General features: G+C 42.8%; 1 protein-coding gene across 1 annotated transcript in view; it reads right to left on the bottom strand.

The window, feature by feature from the left end:
- The window catches only part of LOC120056304 (glypican-3-like), a 232,856-nt gene that overhangs the window by 70,394 nt on the left and 135,706 nt on the right, over positions 1 to 26,756 (bottom strand). Inside the window, exon 8 of the mRNA XM_039004544.1 lies at positions 26,627 to 26,747. Within this exon, the coding sequence (XP_038860472.1) occupies positions 26,627 to 26,747 (121 nt within the window). The remainder of the gene's footprint in view (positions 1 to 26,626; positions 26,748 to 26,756) is intronic.

The raw sequence follows: 26,756 nt of genomic DNA, 5'->3' as shown, positions 1-26,756 counted from the left end.
GACCCAAATAATGGTGAATTATGCCTTCATTACTGTGAGACTTTAAAACTCTATAAACGTACACTCAGAACCAAAAAAGCACAGTACAACAGCAAGCAGCTGACACTAATTGAGGAGTCCATAAACACAAACAACTTCTGGCAAAATTGGAAAAAACTAAAAAAACTAAACAAGAGGAATTAGCGATACAAAATGGTGACATATGGACAACCCATTTTAAAACACTCTACAACACCGTTCAAATTGACACAAACGCAGAACAACGCCAAATTCATGAGAAGTTGAATGGATTAGAAAAAGCTATGAAGGACAATCAAAATCCATTGGACTCCCCAATTACTGACCAGGAGCTCTATAAGAAACTTCAGGCCCTCAAATTTATAAAAGCATGCGGACCTGATGGCATCCTAAATGAGATGCTCAAACTCACTAGTGCAACATTTCAATTGGCTATATTAAAACTGTTTAATTTGATCCTGAGTGTAGGTTATTTCCCTGACATCTGGAATCAAGGACTCATAACCCCAATCTTTAAAAACGGAGACAAATTTGACCCTAACAATTACAGAGGCATTTGTGTGAACAGTAACCTGGGGAAGGTTTTCTGTAGTATTATAAATGTAAGAGTTCTAAACTTCCTTAATAAGCACAATGTCTTGAGTAAAAGCTAAATTGGATTTATACCAAAACATCGCACAACTGATCATGTTTACACCCTACACACCCTGATAGATAAACATGTCCACCAAAATAATACCAAAATATACGCTTGCTTTATCGACTTCCAAAAAGCATTTGATTCTATTTGGCATACAGGACTGTTCTACAAAGTTATTGAAAGTGGTGTAGGGGGTAAAACATATTACATAATTAAATCATGTATACTGGCAAAACGTGCAGCATTAAAATTGGCAAGAAAATAACAGAATTCTTTAACCAGGGGCGGGGCCTTCGTCAGGGTTGTAATCTGAGTCCTGCACTCTTCAATATTTACATCAACGAATTGGCCACTATTCTAGAAAAATCCTCAGCCCCTGGTGTTAGTCTCCACAATTCAGAGGTTAAATGCCTACTCTTCGCAGATGACCTATGCCTGCTGTCACCCACAGCACATGGCCTACAGCAGAGCCTTGACCTGCTAGAGCAGTACTGCCAGACCTGGGCCCTGGCAGTAAACCCCAAAAAGACTAAAATAATGATTTTCCAGAGAAGATCCAGACCTCAGGGAATTAGACCAAAGTTCTCAATTGGTACAAAATATATAGAGTACTGCACACACTACAATTACTTAGGTTTAAAAATAAGCTCAACTGGACACCTTAATGAGGCAGTGAATGAACTGAGAGAGAAAGCACGCAGGGCATTCTACGCCATTAAAAAGCAAATTCAAATTGAAATACCTATTAAAATTTGGCTAAAACTAATTGAATATGTCATTGAACCAATTGCACTTTATGGCAGCGAGGTGTGGGGTTCACTTGGAAAACAAGATTTCATCAAATGGGACAAACACCCCATTGAAACCCTGCATGAAGAGGTCTGTAAGATTATCCTACATGTCCAGAGGAAAACTACAAACAATGCATGCAGGGCAGAATTAGGCCAATATCCACTAATAATAAAAACTCAAAAAAGAGCAATTAAGTTTTGGAAACATCTAAAATACAGTGACCCCCTCTCATATCACTACCAAGCCCTGCAATGCCAAGAGCTGAGCAAAGAAAAGAGTCCCCTCATCCAGCAGGTTTCCTGGGGCTGAGTTCACAAACCTGTTCTACTAACACACTGAAGCCTCAGGACCAGAACATCCAATCAATCAGGATAAACCAAATTACAACACAGTCAAAACAAAACTATATTGCTTATTGGGAAACACAAGCACAAACACAAAGCAAAATGCAGTGCTATCTGGCCCTAAATCGACAGTACACTGTGGCTAAATATTTGACCATGGTTACTGATCAAAACCTTAGAAAAACCTTGACAAAGTACAGGCTCAGTGAGCACAGCCTTGTCATTGAGAAGGGTAGACACAGGAACCACTGCACAACAGCAGAACCTGAGACGGAGCTGCATTTCCTAACAAAATGTCAAAAATATAAAACAATTAGAGAGTGTCATTTCCCCAAATTTGAAATCCTTATTCAAGGTTTCGAAGACCTCTCTGATGAGAATAGGCTACCAGTCCTGTTGGGGGAGGATGCAGAGAGCTGTGGGTTGGCAGCGCACTACATTGCTGCCTGCCATAAGTTGAGGGACAGTGTCTGACAGACCAATCAACCTGCACATGTACTCTACTGTATGCTTATTGTTATTGTTGAATGTATGATTATTTTGACACTTGGTTATTGTTGTTACTGTTGTCCCGTTGACAATTTTGATTCTCATTTTTATATTGTAAATATCCAAAATAAGCTTTGGCAATAATGTACATTGTTACGTCATGCCAGTAAAGCAAATTGAATTCAATTGAGAGAGAGAGAGAGAGAGAGAGAGAGAGAGAGAGAGAGAGAGAGAGAGAGAGAGAGAGAGAGAGAGAGAGAGAGAGAGAGAGAGAGAGAGAGAGAGAGAGAATGCGAGAGAGAGAGAGAGAATGCGAGAGAGAGAGAGAGAATGCGAGAGAGAGAGAGAGAATGCGAGAGAGAGAGAGAGAATGCGAGAGAGAGAGAGAGAATGCGAGAGAGAGAATGCGAGAGAGAGAATGCGAGAGAGATAGCGAGAGAGAGAGAGAGAGAGAGAGAGAGAGAGAGAGAGAGAGATAGCGAGAGAGAGAGATAGCGAGAGAGAGAGATAGCGAGAGAGAGAGAGAGAGAGAGAGAGAGAGAGAGAGAGAGAGAGAGAGAGAGAGAGAGAGAGAGAGAGAGAGAGAGAGAGAATGCGAGAGAGAGAGAGAGAATGCGAGAGAGAGAGAATGCGAGAGAGAGAGAGAGAATGTGAGAGAGAGAGAGAGAGAATGCGAGAGAGAGAGAGAGAATGCGAGAGAGAGAGAGAGAGAATGCGAGAGAGAGAGAGAGAGAATGCGAGAGAGAGAGAAAGAGAATGCGAGAGAGAGAGAGAGAGAGAATGCGAGAGAGAGAGAGAGAGAGAATGCGAGAGAGAGAGAGAGAGAGAATGCGAGAGAGAGAGAGAGAGAGAGAGAGAGAGAGAGAGAGAGAGAATGCGAGAGGATGCGAGAGAGAGATAGCGAGCGAGAGAATGCGAGAGGATGCGAGAGAGAGATAGCGAGAGAGCACTAGAATATTTTGTTTTTGTTGTCATATTGATGACTCTTTCTCATGGCTAACCATGTATTTCCATGGAAATATAAAGTTTATTTGGAAAGTAATAAATATATATCGTTTTAAAAGCATTCATGATTTGCGTAAATTTAATATACTATTACTCTTGGTAAATATGAAATGGTATTACATCTGGTGAAGAGCACATTATGACTTGTTTCGGACTCGAAACTCAAAGTTTAGGACTTGAGACTCGACTTGATACTTGGCGGTCTTGACTTGGGACTTGAACTGGGACTTGAGTGCTAAGACTTGAGACTTACTTGTGACTTGTAAAACAATGACTTGGTCCCACCTCTGTTTTGTGTTGCTACCATGTTGTTGTTATGTTGTGTTGCTACCATGCTGTGTTGTCATGTGTTGCTGCCGTGCTATGTTGTTGTCTCAGGTCTCTCTTTATATAGTATTGTGTTGTCTCTCTTGTTGTGATGTGTGTTTTGTCCTATATTTTTATTTAATTTATTTATATTTTTAATCCCTGCCCCCAACCCAGCAGGGGGCCTTTTGTCATTTGGTAGACCGTCATTGTAAATACGATTTTTTTCTTAACTGACTTGCCTAGTTAAATAAAGGTTAAATAAAATAAAATAAATAAATAAAACTGCACACGCACGCACGCACGCACGCACGCACGCACGCACGCACGCACGCACGCACGCACGCACGCACGCACACACTTATGTGAGCTGAGAGCATCAGTCCATAGACGCAGGTGACCTTGGTAGCAGTTGGACCAGTCACACAGATGAAGGTTTGAGTGGACAGTGGAGTGACACAAAGTGTTAGAGACACTCGTCCTTGACACAATGACACTAGGGATCTGTCGGTCACTCAACACCTTTGACACTGGAGGTGACATCTTGGTCGATTGTGACATTTAGAAAAATGGCCGCTGTTGTCAAACAATGCTTTCTTCATCAGACCACTTCAAAAACTCAAGAAAGCACATAGTATTTCAAAAGGAATTTTAGTCTCTGACCATTTCCTAATTTATGCATAGTTTCACACAAACTCTAAGGCTTCATATGACAGTTCTGTATCTTTATGTAATGACAGTAGTCTAATCTTCTTTTTTGAGACATTGTACATTGCTCAAGACAAGGCAATGTCAAATATAAAAGGAAAGAGGCCAGAATGGAATGAAAAGCCACACTTGACTAAACACAGAGAATCCATAAGCATAGAGATGACAGTGCTGCCCCTCATCTAAGTCTGTTTCATTCTTATAGGGCAAATATTAATTCACCAGCACCTCTCTCTCTCACTCCAACTCTCTCTCTCTCTCTCTCTCTCTCTCTCTCTCTTCAGACATAGGTTTCAAAGTCATCAGGAGACAAGAAGCTACTTAATGCAAGTTCTTATTATTCTCCCTCTGTACTAGATAACAATACAATAGAGAGAGAGAGAGCGACAGAGAGAGGGAGAGGGGAGAGACAGAGAGAAGGAGACAGGGGAGAGGGGAGATTTGAGGAGTTCTTAAGGACTATGAGTTCTAATGTCTTTAAGGTGTTATATATTAGTTTATATGGGACAACATGTGCTTCAAAAGTAGCTAGAATTCATATAGGCCCAATATAGGCCTTTCCTTTCTTCCTGTTGTTTGGATATACTGGTAAAGTTACCAGGTTGTTAGCTAGCTAGCCAATGAGGTAACGCGACTGAACAAAGTGTCAATAAATGATAAACGACCCGTGAATAGTTTTAGAACGGCCCATGACACGGTTTATAAAGGCAAAATGCGGGCCTGTCGATCCGCTATAGGAAGAAAAAAACGTTGTGCCGGTAATATGGGTCAGATCATTTGAACTGTTTGGGTAAGAAACAAGTAGTTTCCGCTGTAGTAATGGTCCAACAATTATTGTCTGGGAGATTTTTTTTTATCGGCACACAGTGTTCCTCCCCCCAAAACATCCAGGTTGCAAAGCAAAATATTTAGGAGCATATGCAACGTTTAGAGCCCTGTTTACGATATAACTCAGGCCCCAGAGTTTTCCTGGTGAAGTCAAATAGTTAGGAAAAAGTCCTACCCCTACACCCTATATACACCTAACCCACAACAACACAGCCCTACACAATACAGATACTTCATAGAGGTCTTTCCATCAGATCAGGTAACACCTACGGTAAACTTCACTTCTCACTTCACAGCTTTTCCCGCAAAGATGAAAGTTGCACACAATAGTTCCCAGATCATACGTTAGCTTGTTATATAGGCAGTAGCTATAAGGATAAGCAAGGGTAACATATAAATCACTAGCGATATGTGTTTCTATGGTAATGAGTAATGGCACCAGATCATGTTGCATGCTGTTGACAGTGGCATTTGTGTCCCCTTGTGTCCCTTTGTCCTGCCTATTTTGAGGCCAGGGTGAGAAGTGCTTGGCTAGGCTAACATGAGTAGCATCAGGTGCACACATGGCCAGAGGGATAATAACTCATAATAGGCACTGCGGTGCTTCATTGTCTGTCTGTATTTCCTCGGTCTCTGCATTGTCACAGAAGTCACATGTACTGTACTCTGTACTGTATGCAGTGCCGGCCCAGCCAATAAGCGACATAAGCGGCTGCTTAGGGCCCCGCGGGCCAGTAGGGGGCACCTAACCAAGAGAGGTCACTAACTTGTTTTGCCCATGAGGTGGGGGAACCCCAACCACATCTCGCTAAGGGCCCCCAAAAAGCTAGGGCCAGCCTTGACTGTATACTGGTGATTGTGAACTGCACTGCAGTAGTCACGTTCTTGGCTGGGGTTGAAGCTATTGAGATTGGGTAGTGGGTGTAAAGTTTTTTATGGTCATTTATCAAATGGACACTCAACTACTTTTGCTCTACTCTGTCTATTTACCAAGTTCCAGATTTATCGAATCAAATCACTTTATTTAGAGTGAAAATGAGATGGATCTAAAGGGATAGAGTGGTTTAACCTGTACGGTAATGTTAATTGAGCAAGGGCAAGTTTACTAACACCTCGCCAGAAACAAGTTACAAACTACACTCAAGTCAATTGTATCTCCTCTGAACTGATGCAGATATACTGATATACCTTGGCAGCAGCAAGGACAACCTGTTAGTAGATTAGAGCGAGAGAGTAAGAGACAGAGCCAGAGAGAGAGAGAGACTAAAAATATACTTTTCTTCCTTGGTGGTGGGAAGCGCAATAAACCCATTAACCTGTAATTATGCAAAGTAACCAAATCAAACTGCTAATTCAATAGCCCTATTCATGAGTTGATGAGGAAACAAGCGTCTGGGGCTGAACAGCATATAGCTAGATAACCAACTAGCTCTCACAGTCTCACATCAGAATTACACGTTCATCCATGTTTCTCAAACATCCAATTGTCAAAGTCACTGCAAACGTCAAATGTCAAAGTGTTTAAGCTTAAGTTTAGGCATTAACTATGAATGCTTAAGGTTATGGTTAAGTTTAGGCATTAACCCTGAAATCTTAAGGTTAGGTATTAACTCTGAATAGTTAAGGTAAGGGTTAATGTTTGGGATAGGGTTAAAACAAATATAAAAACTTTCTCTTGCTGGATTAGAACTTGCAACCTTTGGAATCAGAGGCAGATGGTTACACTCATGCACCATCCCTGTCCACAACACCCTAGCAAAACTAAAACCGACTTGAAGATAACAGCGCTCACTGTTGCCTCTAGTGGCCAGTTTCTACGTCATCTCCCAACGTCCTCAGACATGGATGGACGTCGAATACTGACTTGTATCACAGGTAACCTGGCTGAGATAACCCACCGACCAGGTATTATCGTAAAGGTCGACTTTAGGCACGAAAAACTATCCAACTCCGCCCGAAATGGGGTGTGCCTTTGGTGGTTCCACGATGTATCATTCTGGTCATGCGCGCCACGACTGACGTAGCTAGTTCGTTAGCTAAGCCAGCCACTTTAGCTAGCCAGTCATGTTGATGTAATTTCACAGGATTTGTTTTTGGATGGAAGCTGTAGATATCGGTAAGACATGGCACTTCTGTAGCCAAATATCTTATTCATAAATTTTGGGGAATTTTTTTGCATTAAATGAACTGGTATGATGGTGCATTGATCAGTTTAAAGCCGTTATTGTCCAAAGTCGACCTTTAATATCCCTACAACTTCCGAAGACATTATACACAACACTAATGTGTGTGTGCGTGTGTGTTACAACACCGTTTGGCCCAGTCGTCTTTAAAGCCCCCTTTAATTAATGAGAAAATCAAGTAAACTAATTAAACGCCGTGGCAACCGCCTTCACAATGACGGTGGCGACTCGTTAACTGGCGGCATTCCAAAATGTTGTGTTTTTGTTTGTGTCGGGATGCATGGTTGTTTATTACCGTCCCAATCTCAATGGAGCAGGAGTGGTTTGAAAAGCGCAGTAAAGTTCATCGTGATATAGTAGCTATATGGAGGCAAGGCCCATATTCTCATTCCACCTAAACTGTATTCGGGTGTGAGGAATATTCTAGATAAAGCCTTTCAATAATATGATTTTATAGGGGCTTTTATATGGTATTATTGACGGGATAGGCTTCCCTCTGCCTATGTGGCCTGTTCTGAAAAGGGACTGTGGAAGTACTAGAAAGTAACATTTAATGCCCATGACATCAGTTTGCTGCCCACGATGCCCAGTTTGATGCCAACTACAAGTCCCCAGTCTTCTTCAGACATTATAAGGTGAGGAGTTTTCCCTGACCACAAGATCTTACTGGGAAAAACTCCAGTCCCTTCTCATGTGTATCATGACAAGGACAATTCCAAGAAAAAAACAAGAACTAGCGCTAGGCAATGTGGTGCTACATTCCAAAGGACAGGGAACAATTTCTACTTTGCGATGGATCAATAAAGCTATTTGGATTCAACGCCACTGTGAAGGAGGGATAGGAAATAGAGGGCTTACTTCCTGTTTGATGTCGTCAACGACAATCTTCAAAAGTAACAAACCACAAATATGAATCTCCCGATTGGTCATGCTGCAAGGTGCACCTAAGTTGCGCACCAATAGACTTCAGAGGAATCAAAAATACATTCTTCTGATTGGTCAGGCGGTAAGGTGCAGCTATAGTGCGCCGGCCACCCTGGAAACAAAGTGTATACCACATGGGCGAGACTGAGATCCTCATGCTTAGCTTTAGCCCTTAGATCTCATGCCAAGCGTCAGCAGCACCTACAACATGGGATCTGTTCTGCTCTACTCTGTTCTGTTCCAACATGTTTCTCCCTGCTCCTGTTCTTGGCATAACAGAAAATGCTCCAGTTGTTCTGATCTTGACTCAAGTTGGCTGTGGACACGGTTTACTGTTCCTTGCTGTTATGTATGCAGCCTTCTCCATCACTACGTCCCAAATGGCACCCTGTTCCCGATGTGGCGTACTTGACCGGGGCCCATAGGGCTGTGGTAAAAAGGAGTGGTCTATACAGGGAATAGGGCTTCATTTGGGACGCAGGCCATGTAGAGCACAGGGCAAAGCAATGTTAGCAGAGTGTTATGAGTGAATCAGTGATGAGGATGTTGGAGAGAGATGCAGCACGGTCAGAGCTGCAGGGGTGGGTGTGTTCATCTGTCTGATCACAGTGACTCACTTGCTATGATGTGTTTGTACTTTTTAGATCTTGGCCGTGGGATTGGCTCTTGGTTCGCAAACTGTTTTAATGAATATTACATAACTGTTAAACGCGTTACTAACACGTGGCGATCTTCTGCGTCGACTCTTAGCTATCAGTGCAAGCCAACCCGCTGGGCACAGACGTCCGTTCAACATCTAGCTTTGAATTACATTTGGTTGAGTTGTCAACTAACGTGAATTCAATGTGAAATCAACAACAAAAAATCACCATGTCATTGGATTTAGGTTAAAAGATTAAAAACCCTTACGTTGATGACTTTTTGCAAATCTATGAGATGACGTGGAAGCAACGTTGATTCAATCAGTTTTTGCCCAGTGGGGAGATTTAATCCCATATGATCCACAAGCTGAAGGATATGAAGCCTCTTTAGAGTATTGAGACAGCTAGGGCTGTGACGATTATGGAATTAGGTGGAATGATTCATTGTCATTCAAATGGGAAAGGTTATTGTAATAATTGTGATTTTTGTTAAAAATGTCTTGATCTTGTAATGCATCATAATGCATCTTTGAACATTTGCTTGGACATGCCTAATATACAATACTTGTACCAATCTTAGACAGCCAGTGTATGTATCTAGGGCCAGTCTATGACATGGCAGAGTGGACATAATCGCTTTTATATGCCGTAAAAGTTGCCTGTCCTGTTGCTCTGCACTCCACCATGGCTACCATGACGACCAACACATAGAGGAGGGAAAGAGAATGGTGGGAAGAGAGGAGAGAGAGAGATAAGGAGAAGAGGAGAAGAAAAGGAGGAGAGGAGAACAGAAAATAAGGGCCCAAAGGGGGGTGAGAGAGGGTGGAAGAGTGGAAACAAAAAACATGTCAGTCTGTCTCTCTCCCCCCCAGTAGAAATACCCTGGCATCCGAGGACAAATCAGGTATTTCGTCTCATAAGGGCTTTCAATTTAGAGCTAACTCCTCACAAATATGCAATATATTCTCATTCACTCTGTACCCCCCCCCCTCTCCATCTCTCTTTTCTTCAAAAACATTCTTTAGTCTGAGATGAACAGGCAGCTCCGGAGAAATGTATGTGTGTGTGTGTGTGTGTGTGAGAGTGTGTTTATCCTATTCAGACTGAAGACTGCGTTGCCAGGAGTTACCAATCCCCTTCTTAAGAAGAGTTTACATGGTGAGAGGAGGGGACTGACAGAGAAAGAGGCTGACTCGATGTGTGTGTGTGTGTGTGTGTGTGTGTGTGTGTGTGTGTGTGTGTGTGTGTGTGTGTGTGTGTGTGTGTGTGTGTGTGTGTGTGTGTGTGTGGGTGGGTGGGTGGGTGGGTGGGTGGGTGGGTGGGTGGGTGTGTGTGTGTGTGGGTGGGTGTGTGTATGCGTTCGTGTGTGTGCGCATGCTAACGCAAGTGTGTGTGTGTGTAAATCACTCTAAAGCACCCCAGCAGGGGGCTAAAGACACACATTCCAGTTTTTTATGAGAAACGGGCAGAGAATATTGATATTGTGACCAGGCTCAGCGGGTAGCAGGGCAAAGCAGGCCCTACTTCACACAGTGAGGGTAGAGAACAGCAGAGGGAGGGGTTTCCCACCCCACATCACAGGGACAATGGCAGAGCAGGGAGTCAGGCTGTAGTTCTACAGACATCCTAAAGTCATGACTGGTATTTCAACAGGGTGTGAGTGATCTGAACTTCCCACATAAAGTGTGTGTGTGTGTGTGTGTGTGTGTGTTTGTACGCACAACTACAGTTGAAGTCAGAAGTTTTCATACACTTACGCTTGGAGTCAATTGAACTCGTTTTTCAACCACTCCACAAATTTTTTGTTAACAAACTATAGTTTTGGCAAGTCGGTTAGGACATCTACTTCGTGCATGAAGTCATTTTTCCAACAATTGTTTACAGACAGATTATTTCACTTAAAATTCACTGTATCAATTCCAGTGGGTCAGGAGTTTACATACACTAAGTTGACTGTGCCTTTAAACAGCTTGGAAAATTCCAGAAAATGATGTCATGGCTTTAGAAGCTTCTGATAGGCTAATTGATATAATTTGAGTCAATTGGAGGTGTACCTGTGGATCTATTTCAAGGCCTACCTTCAAACTCAGTGCCTCTTCGCTTGACATCATGGCAAAATCAAAAGAAATCAGCCAAGACCTCAAAAAGAATTGTAGACCTCCACAAGTCTGGTTCATCCTGGCGAGCAATTTCCAAATGCCTTAAGGTACCACGTTCATCTGTACAAACAATAGTACGCAAGTATAAACATCATGGGACCATGCAGCCGTCGTACCACTCAGGAAGGAGACGCGTTCTGTCTCCTAGAGATGAACGTACTTTGGTGCGAAAAGTGCAAATCAATCCCAGAACAACAGCGAAGGACCTTGTGAAGATGCTGGAGGAAACCGGTAGAAAAGTATCTATATCCACAGTAAAACGAGTCCTATATCGACATAACCTGTAAGGCCGCTCAGCACGGAAGAAGCCACTGCTCCAAAACCACCATAAAAAAGCCAGACTACAGTTTGCAAATGCACATAGGGACAAAGATCGTACATGTTGGAGAAATGTCCTCTGGTCTGATGAAACAAAAATAGAACTGTTTGGCCATAATGACCATCGTTATGTTTGGAGGAAAAGGGGGGAGGTTTGCAAGCCGAAGAACACCCTCCCAACCGTGAAGCACAGGGGTGGCAGCATCATGTTGTGGGGGTGCTTTGCTGCAGGAGGGAATTGTGACTTCACAAAATAGATGGCTTCATAAGGACGGGAAATTATGTGGATAGATTGAAGCAACATCGCAAGATATCAGTCAGGAAGTTAAAGCTTGGTCGCAAATGGGTCTTCCAAATGGACAATAACCACAAGCATACTTCCAAAGTTGTTGCAAAATGGCTTAAGGACAACAAAGTCAAGGTATTGGAGTGGCCATCACAAAGCCCTGACCTCAATCCTATAGAACATTTGCGGGCAGAACTGAAAAAGTGTGTGCGAACAAGGAGGCTTACAAACCTGACTCAGTTACACTAGCTCTGTCAGGAGGAATGGGCCAAAATTCTTATTGTGGGAAGCTTGTGGAAGGCTACCCAAAACATTTAACCCAAGTTAAACAATTTAAAGGCAATGCTACCAAATATTAATTGAGTGTATGTTAACTTCTAACCCACTGGGAATGTGATGAAAGAAAGAAAAGCTGAAATAAATCATTCTCTCTACTAATATTCTGACATTTCACATTCTTAAAATAAATTGGTGATCCTAACTGACCTAAGACAGGGAATTCTTACTAGGATTAAATGTCAGCAATTGTGAAAAACTGAGTTTAAATGTATTGGGCTGAGGTGTATGTGTAACAGTATAGCTTCCGTCCCCACATCGGTCACACCTTTTGACCGCAGCAACCAGTGATCCGGGTCAACAGCATCAATGTAACAGTATAGCTTCCGTCCCTCTCCTCGCCCCAACCTGGGCTCGAACCAGGGACCCTCTGCACACATCAACAACAGTCACCCAAGAAGCATCGTTACCCATCAAGCCACAAAAGCCACAGCCCTTGTAGAGCAAGTGGAACAACTACTTCAGGTCTCAGAGCGAGGAACGTCACCGATTGAAACGCTATTAGCGTGCACCACCGCTAACTAGCTAGCCATTTCACATCGGTTACATATGTAAACTTCCGACTTCAACTGTAGCTCTCACAGTCTCACATCAGAATGACACGTTCATCCATGTTTCTCAAACATCCCATTGTCAAAGTCGCTGCAATTGTCAAATTTCAAAGTGTTAACTTAAGGTTAAGTTTAGGCATTAAGTCAGAAGTTCTAAGGTTAGGGTTAACGTTTGGGAAAGGCTTAAAACAAAAATCTCAAAAACAACTTTCTATCGCTGGATTAAATCTAATTACACACACACACACACACACACACACACACACACACACACACACACACACACACACACACACACACACAGACAGACAGACAGAGGCAGATGCTTAGCCCATCCGCCATCCCCATCCACAACGCACTAGAAAAACTGAAACCTACTTGAAGGTAACAGCACTCACTGTTGCCCCTAGTGGCCGGTTTCCAAGTCACCTCCCGGCGTCCTCAAAAAAGGAAGGACATCGAATACTGACTTTTATCGCTGTGTATGTGAGTGTATGACAAGACCGCCCTGATAACTTCAGCACCATCACCTCATCAGGAGCAGGGAATGACCCGGTTTGGCCCGCCAAAGAAACAAGTGGAAGAAAGGGTAGAAGGAGAGAAGGATAAAAAGGGAAAAAGTGACAATAATAATCCCTAAGAAAGTCTGCAGAAGTCCTTTCTTCCCTGGCTTCCTCTCTTCCCTCATCTATTCTCACATTCTCTCCATTTTCTCAGGGACAGATTCTATTGCCCTGACGCCACTGTCTCCATGATAAAAAAAAGAAAAGTGTGTGAGTGGTGTGTGTGTGTGTGTGTGTGTGTGTGTGTGTGTGTGTGTGTGTGTGTGTGTGTGTGTGTGTGTGTGTGTGTGTGTGTGTGTGTGTGTGTGTGTGTGTGGAAGCCTGACCAAAGAGAGACGGCCAACAGAATCATATTTTCCATGCATGTGTGGGCGTGGGCGTGTGTAATTAGATTTAATGTTGGCTCAGTGGATTAATGCTATGTAATACACTCGAATATGGCCAGGGGGCCACCAGGGACAATTTAACACTGCTACAGTAGAAAGACTTGGAGCAGGGGCAGTATATCAAGCGATCAGTTCCCCTCTGTCCAAGTTCTTATTCATTGTTATCTAAAAAGGCTAAACTGATCCTAAATCTGCACTGCTACTCTGAGACGTTAGATACATACGACCCCAGAGGATAGAAGGAAGCTGTGGATGATTTAGGTAGCCATGGTAGTATGAGGCCCACATTGGGATTTAGCCAAAGAAATACTTCGGGATTTTGGCAATGAGGCCCTTTATCTACTTCCCAGGAGTCAGATAAACTTGTGCATACCATTTGTATGTCTCTGTGTCCAGTACGAAGGAAGTTTGAGCTAGTTTTGCGAGCCAATGCTAACTATGCATGCTAGCAGATAAAGGGCCTTGTTGTCAAAATCTCTAAGTATCCCTGTTAATAATACATGCAATGCTCTCTGCTGCTGGCCACAGCAGGCTATAGATTTCAGGCTTGACTTCAAACAGAGAGATGGTATTCCCTGAGGCTGGGATTCCAAGGGGCCCCTGACATGGAATACTGCCGGGCGGTCACTGAGGGGGTGATGAAGGGACAGGGGGTTTATGGTCGCCCCTCTGGGTGTCTTCTATTCAGACCCTAGGGGCAGGCTGGGAATATGAAGAGGAGATGGCTCTCTGCTTTTATCTCTACGCCTTTTAATGAGGCTGGAGTTTGTGTGTGTGAACTTTGCTAGCTCGCATGATGAGTAAGCTTGCCTGACACCTGAAGACTTGCACAGGTGACCTTGGTTTGAACCCTGGTCGGGTGCGTGTTAGTGTGTATCTATCCCTCTCTCCAATCTCTCTATCCCTTTCTATGATGTCTAAGTGGCATTTAATAAGCATCGATAGCGAACCTCACACTAGAACAAACCGCTTATATACTGAACAAAAATATATACGCAACATGTAAAGTGTTGGTCCCATGTTTCATGAGCTGAAATAACTTTTTATGGCTGCAGGGGCAGTATTGAGTAGCTCTGATTAAAGGTGCCCATTTCAAACGGCCTCGTACTCAATTCTTGCTCGTACAATATGCATATTATTATTACTATTGGATAGAAAACACTCTCTAGTTTCTAAAACCGTTTGAATTATATCTGTGAGTCAAACAGAACTCATTTGGCACAAACTTCCTGACCAGGAAGTGGAAAGTCTGAAATCGATGCTCTGTTCTACTTCCTGCCTATACATGGGCATGATACGTAAGAGTCTACGTGCACTTCATAGACCTTCCCCTGGATGTCAAGAGGCTGTGAGAGAATAAATTTAGTGTTTATCTTGGTCTGAGTTGGAATACAAGCTCTTTGTATGACGTGTCCCTCATTTCCGGTACTCTGGGGAGCGCGAGGTGGACAGTGGGATTGCCTTCTGTTTAGCTGCCGTTATGGACGACTACTATCTCCGGCTTTGATTTTATTTGATACATGTGACCATATCATCGTAAAGTATGTTTTTTCAATATAGTTTAATCAGATTATTGAAATTTTTTCGGGAGTTTTGCCGTGTTCCGTTCTCTGACTTTGTTGACGATGGAGAGATCCGTGCCACTTGGCTAGTGCGCGTGCTAAATCAAGAGGGAAAGTTGCCGTTCTAAATCCAAACAATGATTGTTCTGGACAAAGGACACCTTGTCCAACATTCTGATGAAAGATCAGCAAAAGTAAGAAACATTTTATGATGCTATTTCATATATCTGTCGTACATGTGAACTAGTCGTGGGCGCCCAACGTTTGGGTACTCTAGCTATACCGAAGCTGCATATCGTAATGAAGTTATTTTTAGAATTCTAACACTGCGATTTCATTAAGAACTAATGGATCTATCATTTCCTATACAACATGTATTTTTTAGTTATGTTTATGAATAGCTATTTGGTCAGAATATGTGTGTCAGAAAAAGTGTCAGGAAAAATCCGGACGTAGTGGGAAAAAGTAGCTAAGTTAGCACAATGTGTAACCATTGATTTCAGCTCTAAATATGCAAATTTTCGAACAAAACATAAGTGTATGTATAACCTGATGTTATAGGACTGTCATCTGAGGAAGAAAATCAAGGTTAGTCAAAAATTATATCTTTTGCCTGTTTGTTACGATCGCTTACTTTTGCTACTGGGAAATTGCTTGTGTTTTTGGCTATTGTGGTAAGCTAATATAACGCTATATTGTGTTTTTTGCTGTAAAACACTTGATAAATCGGAAATATTGTCTGGAATCACAAGATGCCTGTCTTTAAATTGCTGTACACTATGTATTTTTCAGAAATGTTTTATGATGAGTATTTAGTTATTTGGCGTTGGTGTCTGTAATTATTCTGTCTGCTTTCGGTGCAATTTCTGATTGTAGCTGCAATGTAAACTATGATTTATACCTGAAATATGCACATTTTTCGAACAAAACATAGATTTATTGAATAACATGTTATAAGACTGTCATCTGATGAAGTTGTTTGTTGGTTAGTTTGGTTGGTTCTTGGTTAGTTAGGTTGGCTTTGTGCATGCTACCTGTGCTGTGAAAAATGTCTGTCCTTTTTTGTATTTGGTGGTGAGCTAACATAAATATACGTGGTGTTTTCGCTGTAAAACATTTAAAAAATCGGACATGTTGGCTGGATTCACAAGATGTGTACCTTTCATATGCTGTATTGGACTTGTTAATGTGTGAAAGTTAAATATTTAAAAAATATATATTTTGAATTTCGCGCCCTGCACTTGAGTTGGCTGTTGTCATAAGTGTACCGACGTCGGGCTTGCAGCCATAAGAAAATAAAAGATCCCAGAAATGTTCCAGATGCACAAAACCTTATTTCTCTCAAATGTTGTGAACAAATTTGTTTACATCCCTGTTAGTGAGCATTTCTCCTTTGCCAAGATAATCCATCCACCTGACAGGTGTGGTATATCAAGAAACTGATTAAACAGCATGATCATTACACAGGTGCACCTTGTGCTGAGGACAATAAAAGGCCACTCTAAAATGTTTTGTCACACAACACAATGCCACTTTTTCAGAGGGGTTGGGTTAACTTCTTTGGGACTGGGGGGCAGTATTGAGTAGCTTGGATAAAAAGGTGCCCAGAGTAAACTGCCTGCTACTCAGTCCTAAAAGCTAGAATATGCATATAATTAGTAGATTTGGATAGAAAACACTCTGAAGTTTCTAAAACTGTTTGAATGATGTCTGTGAGTATAACATAACTCATATGGCAGGCAAAAACCTGAGAAAAAATCCAACCAGGAAGTGGGAAATCTGAGGTTTGTAGTTTTTCAAGTCATTGCCTATCGAATATACAGTGTCTATGGGGTCATATTGCACTTCCTAAGGCTTCCACTAGATGTCAACAGTCTTTAGAACCTTGTTTGATGCTTCTACTGTGAAGGATGAGGGAATAAGAGCTGATTGAGTCAGGGCGCTCACGTGAGAGTTAGCTGCGTTCAATCGCATTTCTACAGACAAACATTGAAACATTATTGAAGATTTATGATAAAAAAAACATCCTAAAGATTGATTTTATTCTTCGTTTGACATGTTTCTACGAACTGTAATATGACTTTTCGTCTGAACTTTCGCCTGGACTTGCCCGCGCCTTGTGAGTTTGGATTGTGTACTAAACGCGCGAACAAAAAGGAGGTATTTGGACATAAATTATGGACTTTATCGAACAAATCAAATATTTATTGTGGTACTGGGATTCTTGGGAGTGCATTCTGATGAAGATCATCAAAGCTAAGTGAATATTTATAATGCTATTTCTGACTTCTGTTGACTCCACAACATGGCGGATATCTGTATGGCTTGTTTTGTTGTTTGAGCGCTGTACTCAGATTATTGCATGGTGTGCTTTTTCAGTAAAGCTTTTTTGAAATCTAACACAGCGGTTGCATTAAGGAGAAGTGGATCTAAAATTCCATGCATAACAGTTGTATCTTTTAGCAATGTTTATTATGAGTAATACTGTAAATTGATGTGGCTCTCTGCAAAATCACCGGATGTTTTGGAACTACTGAACATAACGCGCAAATGTAAACTGAGACTTTTGGATAGAAATATGAACTTTATCGAACAAAACATACATGTATTGTGTAACATGAATTCCTATGAGTGTCATCTGATGAAGATCATCAAAGGTTAGTGATTCATTTTATCTCTATTTCTGCTTTTTGTGACTCCTCTCTTTGGCTGGAAAAATGGCTGTGTTTTTCTGTGACTAGGTACTGACCTAACATAATCGTTTGGTGTGCTTTCGTCGTAAAGCCTTTTTGAAATCGGACACTGTGGCTGGATTTACAACAAGTTTATCTTTAAAATGGTGAAAAATACTTGTATGTTTGAGGAATTTTAATTATGGGATTTCGGTTGTTTTGAATTTGGCGCCCTGCAATTTCACTGGCTGTTGTTGAGGTTAAATGCGGAAGACACATTTCAGTTAAATGCATTCAGTTGCACAACTGACTAGGTATTCCCTTCTCTCTCCCACTCTCACAGATGTCTCAAGATTTGAGGGAGCGTGCAATCGGCATGCTGACTGCAGGAATGTAGTACATCCAACCGGCCTCACCAGTAACCACGCCAGCCCCAGGACCTACACATCCGGCTTCTTCACCTGCGGGATGTTCTGAGACCAGTCACCCGGACAGTTGATGAAACTGAGGAGTATTTCTGTCTGTAATAAAGAAAAACTAATTCTAATTGGCTGGGCCTGGCTCCCAATTGGGTGGACCTATGCCCTTCCAAGCCCACCCATGGCTGAGCCCCTGTCCAGTCATGTGAAATCCATAGATTAGGGCCTAATTAAATATTTCAATTGACTGATTTCCTGATATGAACTGTAACTCAGTAAAATCGTTGAAATTGTTGCCGGTTGCGTTTATATTTTTGTATACAACTGAGATTGTATACAACTGAATTCTAAAATCAGACACAAACAAGTGAAATCGGGATATATTTCTGATATGGAGTGCTGACGCCCTCACTGCTATTTGCCTATTCATGATCCCAAAACCCACACAAGCCTCTCTTGGCTTCAATATACACTGCCTACCTGCTGCTGCTCTGAGCAACAGAATATTAACTTTATGAAAATAAAATAACATATTGGCACATGCCACTGGTTCAGGTGTTGGAACAGACAAATAACAGAAAGAAAAGAAGGAGGACTCTAATATACTCCCACTGAGGTTTATTAAAACACACAAACACACAAACACGTCGACAGTGGATAAAAACGGGGAGTGAAACATTGTCTGTTTTTGTGTCTCCAATAACCCACTGGGACAGTACATCACAGATGCAGATATTTCTCGGAGACCTTTGAACTCCCGGTGCCAGTGAATGTCTCATATGATCCACTCCGGGGCTGCAGGGTTTCAGAAGCACTAGTTCTACTGTAAAGGCTAGCTCAATCATCAAATGGAAAGAATCTGTCCCTCCCTTCGACTGGCTGCCAGCTCAACTAACGTTACAGTCTATTTGTCACATCTCAGGTCTCAAGGCATTTGAGGTTTACTATAATAAAATGTTTAATAACAATACGATCATTTACGGTGGAGGAGGCTTTTGTTCAGTCAGGGTGACCTACCGTAGGGTTAACAATGTTTAGCCTATAAGCAGTATTCAGTATGTCTGCCGTACAGAAATACAACCCAAAACGATGGTGGTATTGCAAGAACCATACTCCAATCAGATTTGCTATATGTAACTTTCAGTTTAGTTACCCTGATAAACTGACTGATTGATAAATAGATATTTGCTCTCTGTACTTAAATGTGTGCTATATATTGTGGACCTAGAAGCTAAGAAGTGAATGAGCCATAAGTCAATAGACAGTAGATCCAATTTTGAGGAGACCCAACAGACAGTAGACCAGGCCAGAAGTCTATTAATCATTCATATAGCTAACAGACCTCTCCCTTTCTTGTCAGAGCCTTGGAGTCGATACACAGACCTATCCCATCCTTTCATCCCAGTCCATCTCACTAAGCACTGCTTTCATCAACCTCGCTAATCACCAAACTGTGTGTGTGTGTGTTCGTTTGTTAGTTTGTTAGTTTGCTCACACACGCATGTGTGTGTATGTGTGTTCCACTTCCCAATGAAGTGTACTGACGACAGGCAGGGAGGGAGACACATTGACATGGTAATGCTGCTATAGGGAGACACATTGACATGGTAATGCTGCTATAGGGAGACCCATTGTCATGGTAATGCTGCTATAGGGAGACACATTGACATGGTAATGCTGCTATAGGGAGACACATTGATATGGAATTGCTGCTATAGGGAGACACATTGGCATGGTAATACTGCTATAGGGAGACACATGAAACATGGTAATGCTGCTATAGGGAGACACATTGACATGGTAATGCTGCTATAGGGAGACATATTGACATGGTAATGCTGCTATAGGGAGACACATTAACATGGTAATGCTGCTATAGGGAGACACATTGACATGGTAATGCTGCTATAGGGAGACACATTGACATGGTAATACTGCTATAGGGAGACACATTGACATGGTAATGCTGCTATAGGGAGACACATGAAACATGGTAATGCTGCTATAGGGAGACACATTGACATGGTAATGCTGCTATATGGAGACACATTGACATGGTAATGCTGCTATAGGGAGACACATTGACATGGTAATGCTGCTATAGGGAGACACATTGACATGGTAATGCTGCTATAGGGAGACACATTGACATGGTAATGCTGCTATAGGGAGACACATTGGCATGGTAATGCTGCTATAGGGAGACACATGAAACATGGTAATGCTGCTATAGGAAGACACATTGACATGGTAATGCTGCTATAGGGAGACACATTGACATCTTAATGCTGCTCTTATGAGACACATTGACATGGTAATGCTGCTATAGGGAGACACATTGGCATGGTAATGCTGCTATAGGGAGACACATTGACAGGGTAATGCTGCTATAGGGAGACACATTTACATGGTAATGCTGCTATAGGGAGACACATTGACATGGTAATGCTGCTATAGGGAGACACATTGACATGGTAATGCTGCTATAGGGAGACACATTGACATGGTAATGCTGCTATAGGGAGACACATTGACATGGTAATGCTGCTATAGGGAGACACATTGACATGGTAATGCTGCTATAGGGAGACACATTGGCATGGTAATGCTGCTATAGGGAGACACATGAAACATGGCAATGCTGCTATAGGAAGACACATTGACATGGTAATGCTGCTATAGGGAGACACATTTACATGGTAATGCTGCTATAGGGAGACACATTGACATGGTAATGCTGCTATAGGGAGACACATTGGCATGGTAATGCTGCTATAGGGAGACACATGAAACATGGTAATGCTGCTATAGGAAGACACATTGACATGGTAATGCTGCTATAGGGAGACACATTGACATGGTAATGCTGCTATAGGGAGTTACATTGACATGGTAATGCTCCTATAGGGAGACACATTGGCATGGTAATGCTGCTATAGGGATACACATTGACATGGTAATGCTGCTATAGGGAGACACATTGATATGGAATTGCTGCTATAGGGAGACACATTGACATGGTAATGCTGCTATAGGGAGACACATTGACATGGTAATGCTGTTATAGGGAGACACATTGACATGGTAATGCTGTTATAGGGAGACACATTGACATGGAAATGCTGCTATAGGGAGACACATGAAACATGGTAATGCTGCTATAGGGAGACACATTGGCATGGTAATGCTGCTATAGGGAGACACATGCAACATGGTAATGCTGCTATAGGGAGACACATTGACATGGTAATGCTACTATAGGGAGACACATGAAACATGGTAATGCTGCTATAGGGAGACACATTGACATGGTAATGCTGCTATAGGGAGACATATTGACATGGTAATGCTGCTATAGGGAGACACATTAACATGGTAATGCTGCTATAGGGAGACACATTGACATGGTAATGCTGCTATAGGGAGACACATTGACATGATAATGCTGCTATAGGGAGACACATTGACATGGTAATGCTGCTATAGGGATACACATTTACATGGCAATGCTGCTATAGGGAGACACATGAAACATGGTAATGCTGCTATAGGGAGACACATTGACATGGTGATGCTGCTATAGGGAGACACATTGACATGGAAATGCTGCTATAGGGAGACACATGAAACATGGTAATGCTGCTATAGGGAGACACATTGACATGGTAATGCTGCTATAGGGAGACACATTGACATGGTAATGCTGCTATAGGGAGACATATTTACATGGTAATGCTGCTATAGGGAGACACATGAAACATGGTAATACTGTTATAGGGAGACACATTGACATGGTAATGCTGCTATAGGGAGACACATTGACATGGTAATGCTGCAATAGGGAGACCCAGTGTCATGGTAATGCTGCTATAGGGAGAACATTGACATGGTAATGCTGCTATAGGGAGACACATTGACATGGTAATGCTGCTATAGGGAGACACATGAAACATGGTAATGCTGCTATAGGGAGACACATGAAACATGGTAATGCTGTTATAGGGAGACACATTGACATGGAAATGCTGCTATAGGGAGACACATGAAACATGGTAATGCTGCTATAGGGAGACACATTGACATGGTCATGCTGCTATAGGGAGACACATTGACATGGTAATGCTGCTATAGGGAGACACATTTACATGGTAATGCTGCTATAGGGAGACACATGAAACATGGTAATACTGTTATAGGGAGACACATTGACATGGTACTGCTGCTATAGGGAGACACATTAACATGGTAATGCTGCAATAGGGAGACCCAGTGTCATGGTAATGCTGCTATAGGGAGAACATTGACATGGTAATGCTGCTATAGGGAGACACATTGACATGGTAATGCTGCTATAGGGAGACACATTGACATGGTAATGCTGCTATAGGGAGACACATGAAACATGGTAATGCTGTTATAGGGAGACACATTGACATGGAAATGCTGCTATAGGGAGACACATGAAACATGGTAATGCTGCTACAGGGAGACACATTGACATGGTCATGCTGCTATAGGGAGATATATAGAGCAGTGTGAATGCATCTCCACCCAAAAACAGCTGGGCTGGTGGCCTGCAATCAGAACCCTCTCAGAGCTGCTTCAAGAGACATTAGCTGGATTTACTGAGTGGAGGGGAGAGGAAAGGGAGAGAGAGTGAGGTGATCTTCAGAGAGAGAGAGAGAAGGGAGAGGGGGATGATCCTCAGAGAGAGAGAAAGGAGGGCTGGAATGGGCGAGGCATTTAATGGACCTTTTTATGTGGGGTCAGAGGATTAGAAGGCTCAATGCTTGCCTCCGCGGACGCTCCTCTGAGAAAGTGAAGAGAAAGTGAATGACAGAGTGTGTGTAATAGTGTGTGTGTGTGTGTCTGTGCCCCGGGTGTAAACAGTGCCCCCTGTGATGCCAGCTGATGCCAACTCAGTGGGCTCTAATAGGAGAATGTCATGTGGAGGTCTGGAGGTTCCATACACTGTCACTTCACAGCACCACTCTGTACAATCCTCTTAGCAACATACACAGCCCTACAGGTTGCCTTGTGATAATGACTTACACATCTCAGATATGGACAGGCTTGTAAAAGTCTGTGTGTGTATGTGTGTGCACCCTCATTTGTGTATGTTCGCATGTGTCTCTCCTCCCACGTGTGTGTGGGTGAGTGTGTGTTTCTATGTGTGTGCGTGCGTAAATGTGTGTGTGTCCGTGCCTAAGCATATGTGTTTATACATGCTGAGTGAATCCTGGAAAGTGGCTATGGGTAGATTAAACAGTTTGCCACTGGGCAGATTAAACAGGGTGACCCTGCCTGTGCTCTTATCTGGAGTAAACACTGAAGCCCAGACCCTTGTGTTTTTCTCTCTCTCTCTCTCTCTCTCTCTCTCTCTCTCTCTCTCTCTCTCTCTCTCTCTCTCTCTCTCTCTCTCTCTCTCTCTCTCTCTCTCTCTTCTCTCTTCTCTCTTCTCTCTCACACACACACACACACACACACACACACACACACACACACACACACACACACACACACACAAGGAGAATCAAGGAAGAATTTCTTTAATCTCTTTAAATGTCAACAGCATCGTGGCTCTATCATGGGCTGCCATGGCAATGACCTCTCGCCACTCCAGAATGCATTGCTTCTAACAAACCAAAACCAGCAGAAGAAACACACATCTGAGTGAGTAATATCCAGTCTGAAGCTACTTCTGAAGCCAAAAAGTAAAAGACATTAATCTCTGGGTCATTTTGTTACATAAAGCTTAGTAAATAAGTATACTAAGCTACCAAGCTGCTTGGACAGAACGGACCTGGCGGCACCTTCAATTAACACTGAAGTGTGAAGTCAGATGTGTGAAAACCCAAATGCAGAGGACTTTGAAGCCCCAATGGCTTATCCCTGTCCAGAGGTCATTACAATACAGTACCCCATGGATATTAAAAATAACACCGCACGGAATAAGTACAAAAAAAGCTCCTCAAGGACAATCCATTGACACTATTTGCTGACTGCTACAAAGAGGGGAACAGACCATCCCCACAGTTCTATAAGAGCACACTAACCCTATGTCAAGAGAGAGGGTATTGGCCCAGCGTGGAAACTCACAATACTGGACATTGAGGAAAGTGAAACAACCTCTGTCAATGTGTACACGTCTGGGACAGTAATGGTGCAGGGCATCCTCATGCAGTTCCAGCAGGACTTTTACGGGATCAAAGAGAGAGCAGAGCAGGAAAAGCTCTCTCTCTGTGACGACTTCACCATCCTGAGTGAGTCTGATCACACCTCTTCAAACTGTCCTGCAGACGAGGATAGTCACCCCCCCAGCACTGAACACACCCAGGTCCCACAACTGCACTGCTCCTCCATCATTGAGAGGGATAGGTTCACAGAGCTGGAGAGAGACATGGTGGAGCTCAGAGAGCTAGTCCACACAATCCAGACAGAACAAGCCCACAAAACAGACCAGCACAACAACACCCCCCACACAAGACCTGGAGGGCAGAAGGTGGAGATGGACGGCTGTCTGATTGAGATTGTGCACCTCATTGACTCAAATGGCAAATACATTCAAGAGGATAAACTTTATCCCAAACACAAAGTGGCTAAACTCTGGTGCCCAAACACCAGGCATGCCCTGGAGCTGTTGTCAGAGAATAGACTAAGGTGCCCCAGCAACATCATAATTCACACGGGCACAAATGACCTGAGGGCCCAGCAGGAAAGGGTGGCAACAGCACTCAAGGGAGTGATTGAAAAAGCTTCTTCCACTTTCTTCAACGCACAACTATGACTGACCCAAACTTAAGGAAATCCTTGACTACAGTATGTACAGACTCAGTGAGCATGGCCTTGCTATTGAGAAAGAAGACAGGCTATGTGCACACTGCCCTTCCTAACCTTCTGCCAAATGTATGACCATATTAGAGACACATATTTCCCTCAGATTACACAGACCCACAAAGAATTCGAAAACAAATCAAATTTGGATAAACTCCCATATCTATTGGATGAAATACCACAGTGTGCAATCACAGCAGCAAGATTTGTGACCTGTTGCCACAAGAAAAGGTCAACCAGTGAAGAACAAACACCATTGTAAATACAACTTATATTTATGCTTAGAAAATTGTTTGTACTTTAACTATTTGCACATCATTACAACACTGTATATAGACATAATATGACATTTGAAATGTCTTTATTCATTTGGAACTTTTGTGAGTGTAATGTTTACTGTTATTTTTTTATTGTTTATTTCACTTTTGTTCATTATCTATTTCACATATGTAAACATATGTTTCCCAAAGCAACTTAAATTGAAATTGAATTGAGAGAACGAGCGAGCGTGAGAGTGAGAGGCACAGAGAGTGAGAGAAAAGAGAGATGGTCATAAAACAGACGAAGAGAGAGAGGGACAGTTATAGAAGGAGAATGAGAAAGGAGGGGGCAAAGTGAGCGAGGGAGAGAGAGATAAAAGGAGAGAGATAGGCAGTGTGTGTACTATCTGAGGGTATCGAATGCGGGGCCACAAAAGGCCTGGCGGGCAGCGGCGCAACAGAATCTGTCCCGTTTGTCCCCTCAAATGTCCCCTAGGGACCCCTGGGTAATGGGTCCTTTATGCCGGGGCCTTTTCAGGACCTAATCCTCATCTACATAACAACAGTGTCACTTGGAAGCTGCGCTGTGTCATCTCCGCCTGGCCGTCACTCACTACTGACCTTTTGCTCTCTGAGTGTCGCTCTCTCCCGATGTCTGGCTTGCTCTCTCTCTCTGCCGTTCATTTCTTCTCTCTCTCTCTCTCTCTGTCTATCTTTCCGTCTCCCTCATTTATCGTTTGCTCCCAAAACAATGTTGGTTTAAGAGAGAAAGACAGTAAACCAGAGGTCAGCTGACAAAATACTACGCCTCAGACGCCATGTCACGGTGTGTTCAATAATCACATAACAGAATCAAACGTACTATAAACGGGCTACAGTATAACCAGAACCATCCAATAGGACCAAACCATTTTCTCCAGTTTTACCTATAGATTATAGCATCTGTATGATGTTTCACACGTTCCTCCGCTCCTCTTCAACAACTGCCCCGAGGTTAGATTTACAGTACAGTAGGAATCTGCTCTGCTCTCATTGATGGAATACTGTTTGTAGGAGACATGGATCCACCTACAATAATCTCGCCCCACTTCCACCGAATGAAGGTTTGTTCTGTAGATATCACTAGGGGACTAGTTATGCACGGTACCTTTAGAGAGCGTACAGTCTACACGCATACTAGTACAACACACCCAACACACAACAAAAACATGTTCCTTTACACGTGTAAATCTAATTCCCATCGTCTCACATGGAAACTCAATGACAAGAGTATAAACCTGTTGAGTATCAACCGACTACTTCTGCCCGGTCCCAGATCTGTTTGTGCTCTATGTGACTATAGCCAGCCCGGCAGTGGTGCGCCTGTGTGTTAGTGTAACCATGGTAACGGCGTGAGGCCTACCTGGTTGAATCGCTCCAGCCTCTTCTTCACCTCGGCCAGTTCGGGGTTTGGGCTGCGAACTTTGACCTCGGGGTTCTGCTTCTGGGCCTGGAGACCGTTCCCCACCACTCTGCCTGTATAACTGGAGAGA

Source organism: Salvelinus namaycush, chromosome 11 (genome assembly GCF_016432855.1).
Source record: "Salvelinus namaycush isolate Seneca chromosome 11, SaNama_1.0, whole genome shotgun sequence".
In the NCBI taxonomy this organism is placed as follows: domain Eukaryota; kingdom Metazoa; phylum Chordata; class Actinopteri; order Salmoniformes; family Salmonidae; genus Salvelinus; species Salvelinus namaycush.
This window is presented reverse-complemented; position numbering and strand designations above follow the sequence as displayed.